Source organism: Dermacentor andersoni, chromosome 3 (assembly GCF_023375885.2).
Source record: "Dermacentor andersoni chromosome 3, qqDerAnde1_hic_scaffold, whole genome shotgun sequence".
In the NCBI taxonomy this organism is placed as follows: Eukaryota; Metazoa; Arthropoda; class Arachnida; order Ixodida; family Ixodidae; genus Dermacentor; species Dermacentor andersoni.
This window is the reverse complement of record NC_092816.1, coordinates 206,131,386-206,144,378: the sequence shown is the minus strand read 5'-3', so window position 1 is coordinate 206,144,378 and position 12,993 is coordinate 206,131,386. Positions and strand designations below refer to the sequence as shown.

At 44.7% G+C, this 12,993-nt stretch overlaps 1 protein-coding gene across 5 annotated transcripts in view; it reads left to right on the top strand.

Moving 5' to 3' along the window:
* The window catches only part of LOC126524341 (polyamine-transporting ATPase 13A3-like), a 358,071-nt gene that overhangs the window by 250,056 nt on the left and 95,022 nt on the right, over positions 1–12,993 (top strand). For all 5 annotated transcript variants that reach the window (XM_072287406.1, XM_072287408.1, XM_055067260.2 and 2 more), the window contains one exon: positions 9,209–9,362. In XM_072287406.1, coding sequence (XP_072143507.1) covers positions 9,209–9,362 — 154 coding nt within the window. The remainder of the gene's footprint in view (positions 1–9,208; positions 9,363–12,993) is intronic.

Genomic DNA, 12,993 nt, shown 5'->3' with positions numbered 1-12,993 from the left:
CTCTTTGCATTCTTGGTAAAATACAAGGGAAATAAATGGGTGGCGCTGTCCAGAGGTTGCACGGAGGCCACGAACGGTTCTCCATATAAGAAACAAAGGCTTTGGGGGATCTAGAGACTCGCAGAAAGACACCCATCGTTGTGAAGCTAGATTGTACATACGACGCTGAATTTTCTTCTGTGTACGTCTGGCCAATCTGAGATTATGGATAGACTTGATGCGCCTATATCTTCGTTCCGCACGGCGGCGAAGTGCCAGAAGTTTCCATAACTCGATGTTGAATTCGGTGCGTGCGGAACTTTTCCAAAATCGAATGTGTGGCAACCGGGAAGGCACCTGTTATTGCGTCGCCTAGGCTGGAGGGTATGTCCTCTCGACAGCAGTCTTCCATGATTGATAAAATTTCGGCCGGTCACTGCATTGAACGGCCCCGGAGAACTTGTAGCTATCAGTCTCTCAATGATGAGATAAGTCGGGATGTGGTCACTTCCCTGCGTTGCCAAGTCCCAGAACCATTGAACCCTTATGTTAAGGGAGCGCGAAACAAAGCTAAGGTCGAGACGGCTGTTATGCGCCATTTTTTGCAGATATGTGGAGCTTCCATCATTTAACAAAGTTCTCTTTCAGAGGCAGTGGACACCAATCTTCTGCCCCTGGAGTTAAACTTGGAGCTTCCCCAGAGATATTGGTGGGCAGTGAAATCTTCAGTGATCACCCACAATGGTGGAGTCGTCAAAATTTCCCGTAAGCGCTCGCAGTTTAAACGACTTCACGGTGATAAGCAGGCTCAGAGAACTGTGAACGTGACCTTGCTCTTCTTCACAGTCAAACACACTTACTGGTTTTCATTGTCCTGTGACACGGGGTGATGAACATACGTCATGTCATGGCCTATAAAACAATAATTTCGCTGCATTGCCCGTGGGTGGAGGAAATAATGCACTCATACCCGAAAAGTCTGATGGGAGATGACAGGCTTGGCTCACAAAGGACAATAATAGGGAACTGACTTACGAAGACAAACTGTCGAAAGTGGGACACAGCGACTTAAGTCCTCTCCCATTACATTGAAATACAGTTGCATTCTGAACCTCCTCTCGAAACGATGGCCTCTGGCATGCAATTGCTTTTCCCTAGGGCTCTAGGGTAAGGCACTGGACCCAGGGTCTCCAGCACTTTCTTTCTTTCTTTATTCAATACTGCAAACCTTGTACAGGTCCAAGCAGGGTGGGTTAAATGACGACAAAGCAATACACAATAATAACAAATTTAAAAAAAAAACGTAAAAGTGTGGCGAAAGGCAATAAAGAATCATTCCAGTCGGTTACAGTGCGAGGGGAAAATGAAAACTTGAATAAATCTGTTCGCGCAAAATACGGCGTCAGGGAATTAGGATGATGGTGGCGTGTATGCCTTGACGTTGAAAGCGACAGAGAAGGAGAAGGGTTAATAGCTAGATCTTGATTCCGAAGCAAGGAAAGAAATTGCAAACGTAAAGTTTTTCTTCGTTGTTCAAGACATTGGATAGCGTTAATCTGCATTAATTCAGAGTGCGAGTCATACGGGGAAAATTTAGAGTAAATAAACCTTACAGCTTTTCTCTGTACCTTTTCTAGGCGGGTGATATTGTGTTTATTAAATGGGTCTCAGACAACGGCTGCATATTCAAGTTTAGGTCTAATTAGTGAATTGTAAGCAAGTAATTTTACGCTAGGGGGAGAATTTATAAGCTTACGTCTTAAAAAGTACAGTTTACGGAATGCGGAAGAACAGATGTTATCTATATGTAAATTCCATGATAAAGTATTAGTAAGTGTGACACCCAAATACTTATATTCAGTCTCTTCCAGCAAAGGTGATGAACCTAGCCTGTAGTTAAAAGAAAGCGGAACTTTTTTGCGAGAGAAGCGAAGAAAGACGGCCTTACCAGTGTTAAGTTTCATGTCCCACGTTTCACACCATTAAAAATCTTAGCAAGAGAGGAGTTAAGATGGATTCGGTCGTTAATTGAAGTTATTTCTTGAAAAAGCACACAATCATCCGCAAACAACCTGATTTGGAAATTCAGATCAAGTTCAGAAGTAATGTCATAAATATGTAATAAACACAATAATGGCCCCAGCACACTTCCTTGGGGCACGCCAGAGCGGACTGGAAGGCAACCTGATTGCTGCTCATTAACTGCTACAAATTGGTAGCGATTGGTTAAATAGTTTGGTATCCATATGATTAAAATTTCTGGGAGGCCAATGCGCCTGAGTTTTAAAATTAGTTTGTCATGGGGAACTCTATCGAAAGCTTTACTGAAGTCAAGAAATATTGCATCAATCTGCCCGTTCTTATCGAGACATGAAGCGAATGAATGTATTACTGTCACTAGTTGTGTAATTGTTGAGTATCCTTCTCTAAACCCGTGCTGGAAATTAGAGAGGCCTGCGTGTGCATCTAAAAATTCATTAATCTGGTTGGGAATAATATGTTCGATTAGTTTACAACATGATGATGTAAGTGATATTGGACGATAACTTTGTAATAATATGCCGTCACTTTTCTTGTGTATTAGCACAGCCCTGGCTATCTTCCGGTCGCTCGGTAATTCTCCATGAAGTAATGAAATACGAAATAAAGTAACTAGAAACTTTGCAACAGATTCCGCATATCTCTTCAGAAACACGTTAGGAAGGTTGTCGGGACCACATCAGTGTGCTCTGCGGCCAACGGGGTTTTCATGCTGCTGAGTAGAACACGCATAGCATTCATCAGTGACCACACCATTATTATAAGCTGGCAAGCAATAGGTGTCGCTGCATCATCGGTATATGAGGGTGTCGATGGCGGCGGTATCCGAGGTATCTTCGTGGCAGCTGCTGCTCTTGGAAGTGCAAGCCACCCTGCAGGATGATCAAGTCTTGCCACTTTCTTCGTTTTCACGATGTCTTTCATGGTGGCCTTCCTCGTGGGTGTAGTAGCCGCTTTGTCGGAAGACGGCGTGTTGCTTGTTGCGGCGTTTCGTTGCACTCTTCGGTGGCGACACCATCGCTGCCTAAGTGTAGCGGCAGCCTCGCTGTGTGTTTAGTGATCCCGAACCATTCGCTTTAGAACCGCGAATTCCTCCCGGACGCTCGGGCAGTCCTTCGATGAGGGTTTGTGGGAACTACGGCAATCCGCCTCTTTCACGTTCCTGTGCTGTCCTCTGACGCACACCGCTGGAAACGTTTTGGAAGGGGGCCGGGGATTTCGCCGGTTTATTTGTGTACCTGCGCCCATGTTGAGTGTGCGTCGGCTGTGCGTTTCGTGAATCGCAAATAATTGGAGAGTGTTAGGTAAGGGGACGCAAGCGGCTTGCGTACGCAAGAACTAGGGCCCATGGTACTGCGCATGCGCAGACTCCGACGTAGGCGTTTGCGTATGCGTAGTACCGTCGACCCTAGTTCTTGCGTACGCAGGCCACTTGCGTCCCCTAACCTAAAACTCTCCCCTATTATTAATGCTTTCTCCGGGGCAGCATGTCGACTATAGTGGGTGAACAGGCCCGAGGGCGCTGTTGTGGTAACAGCGCAGCCGAGAAAGGCACGCCGAGTTCCGTCTGCCGATGCGGCTGCCTTTTGTATTCTTTTTGTATTCATTTTACGCATTCTCTAAATATCTCACATATTCAAGAAGCCTTCGAGCACAGCCTTCCACGGGGAATATGCCAAAGCGGTGCATTTGTTTACATCTACATGTACAGCTTCATATTGCTGTTAGCTCTTCGAATATTGCAGAAACAGCGCATCGCTGATGTGAAGTAATCTCATAATAATGCAGGAAAACATTCACATCTGCGCATCTGAGCCGCGTTGTTCTCCTCTGAGACGATTCAATATGAGCGGCCGTGTTACTTGAACTGCAACTGTGATCCACACACATATATATTACAGGCTGTTACTGATTCACGCCTTTGTTTAACTTCATCATCATGGCGCGTGCCATAAATTATTATTGGAGAAAACTGTGCTCGGCATATGACCCCACTTATAGGCCGTGAAGTCCTCTCGCAAAAACGCGGATTCCATTGCTGACATCATTGGTAATGAGCGAGTTTATGCTGCTGTACCGAATGACTATTCTTTTCTTTGCCGTTTGACGCAGAAGTAAGCAGTGCTTCCCTGGAATTAAGCAATGTGTCAGCACAACAACACACACAGACCCACCATCTACGGGAATGCAGCCGGCAGCGTTCGGCAACGGTGACCAAAGTACAAGATGTTGACACAGCGCTACGTCGCCGCTTGCCACTTATTGTGTACGCCCATGCGAAGTGAAGAGCAGTTATCAGATCACTCTAGGGGTCACAACTGAATTATAAGAGTGGTTTCCCTCTTCATGATTGGTTATTTTTTTAAGTTCAGGTCCATCGGTAGCGGGTGCACGAACAGGACGGGGTCAGGCGTAACTCAACCTTCGCTAAACCGGATTAACATTGACTCAAACTTCACGTGCACGGCTTGAGAGGACTGAAGCTCGTGCATTTCATCTTCGAAGGCATGTCGATGCATATTGAGCACGAGTAAATATACATACAAGTGAATGAACTGCAGCTATCACGTTGTCGGTTCGACGTCTGATCGTGTAGGGTTCGGTCAAGCTATCGTCGTCGGCAAGCTGATTTTGTCGGTGCCATCGACAAGAAAACCCGTCGCGCTATATGACAACTCGCACCCGTCGGTTACGTCGTTGTTGGCCTATCATGATCAAATGGTCTCAGTGACACAGTGCTGAATCGTCGGCGTCAGCGTCTTGTCAGTCTCGTGCCGACCCAGTGTTACCACGCCTTAAACGAGTGCATGAAGCCAGGCAGTCGCTGCCACCACCAACAAGAGTGGGCTGACGCTGCAAGAAGACTGCACCAGCAACATGTCTTTGAAGTGTCGCCCAAGTGTAACGCAGGGGTTTATCGATAAATTGACAGCCGTCAATGCAAGGCGGCAACTACGTGGTTCATGGTGCTGTCCGGAATGAGCCCTGACCCTTTTTTTGTTTTAAAGTGGAGTTGCAGTCTTGCACTCCGCACGTGTTCGGCACCGCACCAACGTCGAGCTACCAGTATAGTTTCAACGCGGTGCACGGCACAAGTGTTTGGTGCAGTGAGCGTCCGTGCGCTTTTTTTTCCCGGGGTAGTTTCCCGCGATATCATGCCGCGCGGCCGCGCCCGCGTCCCTCCCGAAACGTTTTGCGACTAATCCGCTAGGGCATGGCGCATGCGCCGTCGCGCCGTTAAAAAGGCGGATTACGGCACTCCAGGACATCCGCGTGGCAGACGTCTTCTGAATGGGATTCAGCGCACCGTCGGCATACAGCATTGTTGATACAGACGATTTTTCCATGACCAATCTTGAAGCACGTGTGATATTGCAGAAGTTTCGGTATGTAAGATCGAAATGCATGGCGGACATGGCCAACCTTGAGGTGAGAGGGAAGGCAGTCTACCTCAAACACAAGCTTCGCGTAGCGTGTGTTTCCGAGTCTGGTGAGATACGTGATTACAGTTCCTTTTGCTGTTGGCTTTATTAATTAATATAGGCAAGTCGTCGGCAAGAGAGAAAACGTGGACGTCATATATGACGCCATTACCGCCTGTAGGGACTAATGATCGCACTTTTTCTTTGTCAATTTCCTTGGCATTCCGAAGACTTTGTATTGGGCTACGATGTAGAACGTCTACAGCCAAGATATTCTTCCATGAGCTTATTCGCATGCCTTTAATCTCACTCAGTGCGGTGCCCTCGAGTAACAGAGAAAGAACCTGCCTGTTCAGGAGCCGCAAATTGGTCAGAGGGTCCACGGGCAAGAAGAGAACAGTGTGCGGCCAGCGCTGAGGTATATCCTTATTGGTTAAAACACTTGCCGGCGATGACGCCCGCAGCCGTCTTCTTCTTGCCTTTCGGCTCATGACAACCTCGAAGTCGTTCAACTAAAGAATCACTTTCTCTGTATGACAAAAATCTAACATAAAAGGTATGCGCTGTCGGTGTTTCTCTTTATGACATTCGTTTGTGGGCTGTCATTCTCAAAGTTCCGAGGAAGAACTTAGCAAAGAGTGAAAGACAAGGTATGAGCAACTTTAGTGACAGAAGAGTGGCTTGGTATATGTGGTTCGGAATGGTATATCGCGAAAAGACGCTCGACCCTGGACACGGGACGCAGGATTCTCTGCAGCAGGGGCCTCTTAATGCTCTCGCGTGAAAAACCATTCATGCACGATATAATGCAACTGAACGGTCCCTCAGGTTATGAACTACTCGCGGGCAAGCGAGCGCATCGAGGTGAGAGCTTGCGCGGGCAAGGAACGTGCATAAAAAATATTTCAGCGAAGAAACTACAATGCTTTCACATTGCCACACGTAAGCAGTCTTAAATGCCTCCGCCGAATTTTTTATATATCCTTCTTTGCCTCCTTCAAACACCTTTTTGTCTCTGCCTGTCTGTCTGTCTCCAACACTGACCCCCTCATCCAGGTTCTTTGCTACCTTGGGCCAAAAAGATTGTGCTGGTGAACGTGAGGCGTCGTCGTCGCTCCATCATCGTCATTGCAGTTTGGTCATGCTGTCTTCGTCATGCGATCAAAATCATAAAGTTGCCGTCATCCCATTGCAGTCATCGTAATGCCGCCTTCACTGTTTAGTCCACGTCATTGCTTCTTATTCATTCGATCTTAATTGGGCTTTCATCACTCAGTCGTAATTACGCCACCATTGTCATGCCATCGACGTCATTTCATCGTCTTCATACAGTTGTCGTCATGCATTCATTATCATGCATTCCATATCATACCTTTATCGGTATATCGCCGTGGTCCTATGATTATCATCATTCCGAATTCATCACCTATCTCTCGTCATACCGTTTTTGTCATGCCATCAATATTACGTCATTGTCGGCAAGTCATCGTCGTCACATCATCATCGTCATGTCATTGTCGTTATAGAGTCGTCATCGTAAAATCGTCACGCCATCGTCATCATACGCTGGTCGTGATTCTATTTTACTCATGGCGTCGTCGTCGTCACCCTGTCATCGGTATGCCATTGTTATCATTTCAAAATCATCATCCTTTTGTCGTGATGCGGTCGTCGTCATATTGCCTTTGTCGTTCCATCAATATCGTTATGCATACAGTGCTATGCTGTTCACACAAAGGACAAAATAAATGAAACTGACACAGATGTGCGCCATATATGTGCATATCTCATCATAATCATCATCAGCATATTAATTATGTCCACTTGCAGGACGAAGCCTTCCACCAGCGATCTCCAATTTCTGCTGTTTTGCGCTAGCTGATTCTGTTACGATCGGGCATCGGGGGTAGCGACCATCGAACCTCTCTTGATTTCCTGACAGGAACCGCTTCACCTTTTGCAAGTTAACAGTGCGTTCCATCAGTCAGACCAGGGGTCACACCATGGTGTGACGTGATTGACGGAAGACAGTGTAGTTGACGGATGCCACTGGGCCGCCCACCACGACGTTGGGGCAAATAAACTTCCTGGAGAGTGCTTTCTGCGCCCTTTCGTTACGGCTGCTGCTAGCCGCCCATACCAATCGTGGCAAGAACCAGCTAATTACTTGGCCATTCCATGAGCCGACACGCGTCAACGAGACAAGCGTGAACCGTCCTATTAGCGCGTCTCCCTTCCTTTCTCTTGGGCAGTCAGCCGCATGCACCCGAGGTTACTTCTCCGATTGTCTTCAGGGGACGAAGGTGCTGGAGTGCTTAGGCGCCCCGCCACCCTCAAGGCGAAGCCTTAGGCCACGTTGGAAGCTCCGGTTGGAGGAAGGTGTGACAGCAGATTTCCCTGACTTAGGGATCTAGGGAGGAACACATAGACGTAAGCGGACTTTTTGGATGCTCTGGTGCTTAAATTCAGTCACGCTAGATTGTTGAGACATGACGTTCTCTACTCCTCATGTACATATCGTAAATAAATGCAGTACTCTTCACTAAAGAATACTCTGGTTAAGAAAGCTCGGACCACGCCCTGAGCCCGTATAGCCTCCGTGTAACGCCCCGGTAGCGTCGGCCGGCTACCCGATACGAGACGCACCGGCGGCGTAGGCTATAGAGAGACCCTCAGTTGACGCCAGACTCTGAAGTCACGACCCCTGAATCTTACAATTCCAACTTGCGCCTGCAAACTTCCTAGTTTCATTTCCCCGCCTAATTTTCTACCGTCCTCGACATCGCTTTCCTTTCTTTGGCGTCCGTGCTGTGAATATAATGGAACAGCGGTTATCTGCCCTACACGTTGCATATCCGCCCCGCAGGTTGCCCTCCATTGCATATCCGCCCTACAAGTTGCACGTTGACAATCATCGAGAGATGAGTTCTGCCAGATTTTTTTTTTTTTTTTTTTTGAGGCTTATGTCCTGGCCGTTGACAAGTAGCATTGAACAACACTTGACGAAGCAGTCGAGGTCCTGGGATAGCTTAACTGAAACGTGCATTATGTGGCACGTAAGCGCTTTGAAAACTGAGAAGGCTGTCCTCGCTTCGCACCGATGAGCGTGCAAAGGCAACAAGTGCCGTTGGTGAAAGCAATTAACTAGTGCGTGTCACAGAAGGTGAGTTGAGGCTTTGGTATGCTATATCAGAATCCAATGCCACTGTGGTTGCCCGGTACTAATAACAGAATAGAAGAATGCTCATGGTTTCCATGTTTTCCGCATTACAGAACCTTGAGAACATTGTAGAAGGTCCCCAAACATGTATTCATTACACTCATGCATAGCGTCATTACGCACAGGTATTCATTTCTTAAAGGAAACTTGATTCACCGGAACAAACAAATGAAATGTTGTTCTCATTTAACATTGCCATGAGTAAACAATATTGCAAGAACAGCCCCAACGTATTCACAAGAATAGGTAATTCGGCGTGCCGAACCCTTGCTCAACACACACTCAAAAAATCATACATCGTGATCATCGGTGTGCCAATTCGGTCTTCTTTATTGTAGCCCACAAACGAGACAAGTATTTCGTTCTGAAATAGGATTTTCATTGTTATTTCTTCTCCAGCTTTTCCATAATGAATGAGCAATGCTTCTGCATACCCTCTAAGCCTTCTGATCGTGGCCATTCCACCGCTTTATTACTGGGGCATCCTTTAGATGACTATAGTGTAACATCAACAAAGGCCACCCTCATGCGTTGCCTCTCACATCAGGTGCCGTTCGAAGTGGGCATCATCCGGCAGTTCCCCTTCTCGTCCTCCCTGCAGCGCATGAGCGTCGTGTGCCGTACGCTGGGCAGCCGCCACATGGAGCTGTACGCCAAGGGCGCCCCAGAGGTCATACAAGCCCTCTGCGTCCCCGAAACAGGTATCCTCGCCACCAATAGCCACTTTGACTGCGACTACCACGCCTCATGGAATTGCGATGGTAATAGTGCATACATCTGTGGTGGTACTCGCGTCCGCTAAAGTACATATTGAGGCTTGAAGAGGCGCCGGGTGGTCGTTTAGCGCGTACGCGTCCATGTCTTAACTCAATTCCTACCAGCCAGCTCTAGCATTACTTCCTTAGCGTCCTCGGTAACTTGCACTATGTTAAACGCAGTTCAAATTTTTATTTATTTTTTTTGTTTATTTATTTATTTATTTATTTATTTATTTACCCTCAGGGCCTTTCGGCATTAGATAGGGGAGTGGGTTATACAACAAATAAGAAATAAATAAATTACGAGCTTATACACAATATTTACTAATTATACAATGCTAGCTGAAAGTGTGATAAATACAGTAATAGAACATGACATATAAAACTAACCTAAAAAATGAAAAAGGAAAACACCTACAGTAGTTCGTACAAATGTTTGCTATTATACAGTGTTAGCTAGTGCTTCTCCAAAATTATCATTGTTATTAATGGATACAATGTCAGAAGGAAGTTCATTCCAATCTTTTGACGTATGTGGCAAAAGTGAGTGTAAAAACGTGTCGTGTTACGTGCATCAATTCTAAATTTATGCTGATGATCAGTACGGTGCGATAAGTAATATGGTCCCGACATGAATTGGTGGATGAAGTGTAGGGTGGTGATACAGCGTATGAAAAAATGAAAGGCGGGAAATTCTTCGACGTGTTGCTGGCCGGTTGAAGACCCAGATGCTATTTCATTGAAGACACGCTCGCACTATGGTTGTAGTTCCAAAGAATAAAACTAGTGGCGTTGCTTTGGATTACTTCAAGGGAATGTATTAGGTTTTCGTGAAGGGGGTCCGGTGTAGCTGTCGCGTATTCTAATTTTGGCCGTAACACGGTTTTATAAAGTATTATCTTTAAAGGAGAGGGAACACGAGAAAAGTTTCGGCGTAAGTATCCCAGCAAGCGGTTGATTTATTTAATCATATATCAGACGTGATGATTCCACGTTAATTTAGATGGTATGTGCAGGCTTAAGTACTTATATGAACTTAGTAATTCTAAAGCAACGTTATTCAAGTAGTACACAGACAGGTTAACGTTAGATCGGGATGCTCTCGGACATTTGCACTTGTTAATGTTGAGTTCCTTTCACCCCAATCTGCACCAATTGCTCACGTTATTAAGATCGGCCTGAAGCAGGGTGATGTCGTGTTCGTTGGTTATTTCTCTGAGGATTACACATTCGTCTGCAAATAAATGTAGGTCAAAAGTTATTGCTCAAGGTAAGTGATTAATATACATAAGGAACAATAGAGGTATCAGGATTGAGCCTTGTGGCACACCGGACTGAACATCGCTATCAGGTGTGTCATGACCATTAACTGTTACGAACTGAGAACGGTTAACGAGAAATGACTCAATCCATTTTAGAACGTTTTGATCGAAGTTTAATTTGCTTAGTTTATAAAGCAAAAGTTTATGACATACTTTGTCAAAGGCATTAGAAAAATCTAAAAAGATGCAATCGGCAAGAGAAGAACGTTCAAGTATTTGGTGTATTTTGTGAGTAAATGTTAATAATTGTGATTCACATAAAAATGATTTTTGAAAACCATTTTGTGATGGCGAAAAAATGAATTAGACTCAAGAAAGTCCGCAAGGTTAGTAAACATATGTTCCAGCAGTTTGCAGGAGGTACTGGTTAATGATATCGGGCGATAATTTGTAGGTGATGTTTAGCTGCCAGATTTATGCAAAGGACTTATTTTTCCTATTTTCCATTCTGACGGAACAGTAGATGTGTTAAGTGATTGTTGAAATATTTTGGTTATTACAATGGAACTCTAAAAGCAGCTGTTTTTCAGAAATTTAGCACTGATGCTATCAAAGCTGTGTGACGGATGTATCTTCAATTAATCTATTAGTCGAATAACTCAGGCAACTTCAACAGTCACTGGAGGCATAGTTAAGAAGTTATTGTCATTCAAGACAGGTAATTCAATCTCAGCTGGCCGCAAGAAATGTTTAACAAAGGTATTATTCAGGAGAGTTCCGCATAGGTGTTTTTGGAACAGGGTTACCAGAGAAAGTCTTAAGAGTGATAGAATCATCAGAAGGTGGATGTATGACGCGCCAAAATTTTTGTACGTCAGCATTGATGGTAATGTAGTAGATAAGAATGTTTCCTTAGCGTATTTTAGTGCGGCTACATAGACGTTAGATGCTAACATGTAAGCATTCCAACGTGAGTCAGTGGGTGATTGCTTCGCGGAACGATACAGTCGTCTTTTTTTTTGTTTTTTGTTTTTGTTGAATAGTCGCTTTAAATCATTTTTGTACCAAGGCACGTGCGGTTTGCACGTTATAGTACGGTTTTCGATGTGCTTATTGATTAAGCGATTTACCTCTGCTGAAAACATATTCCAGTTTGATTGTACGCTACAATTTTTGAAATCACTCAAGAATATGTTAAGAAATAGACTCAGCGCAATATTTATTGCTCCAAAGGTATCTCTCTTATAGTCTCTAATTATTGTTTTACTCTTCGGAAGATTACGAAATGGACCATTAAAGTAAATATAAACGTTCGAAAATATCCTACCTCAATTCATGCCAGCAGGTGCAATGTTATTTTTTTAGCAACACCAGTAATGCATCATTACGTTAAATGAAGTTGAAATAAACATTCCGAAACATTGTATTTTTCCTTTACTTTGTGTGGAAGATTACGATGTGATTGAATAACACAAAACAAGCACACGGAAGCACATTTTAGTTAGAAGCTGCATTGTTTGGACACATTTGGCTCCGCTTCGAAGGTGAACATATTGGCTGAAAGCTTTTGTATAGTAATTATAGTTTTTTTACTTGTTTTTTTTTAGAGTGGTTGAAAAACAGCAATGAAAGTTGCGTTGACTGCACTACTCCTTGAAAACTGAGTGCCTTATACTGCAGTTACACAGTACGTTTATGAATATTGACACGCATACAACGTGACAATATCATAAACTGACCAAAGTGTTTTTTTTTTTTTTTTCCTGAACGAGCCTTTATATTTTGATCAAATAGCCCAGTATGCCAGATGAAATACACGGATCATGTTCATGTCCTTAACATTCTGAATTGTGTCCTGTTTGGCTTTGTTAAGGCGAAAGCCTTAAATGTCTCCTAGCCCCGATGGCCTTGAAAACGCGGCGTGCGGTACAGGAAGTAGTGCGAGCTCGCCTCGAGCACACACGCGCTCGTGTCACTGCTCGCGCGTTCGTCTTCTTCTTGCGCAGCTGGCAAAGTTAATAAATATTGAGTTAATTAAGGCACTCGGCGTCATGAGCTTTGGTTGGAGAATCAAGTAATGAGAAGTATCAACACGTTCCACTGAGAATGTCGAATAATTTAACGCATGTATCTTAAAAGTACAGGCTTTCGCCTTCACCCTCTTTAGTATATGCTAAAATGACTGTCAATGTTTAAACGAGAACTGTACGTCAGAAACTATAGGTGCGACCTAATTAGACGCTATTGCATAAAAGCTACAGCGTGCTTACTTCACTGGCTCCTTATTTCTGTTGAGCAGCCAGAAAACCGCT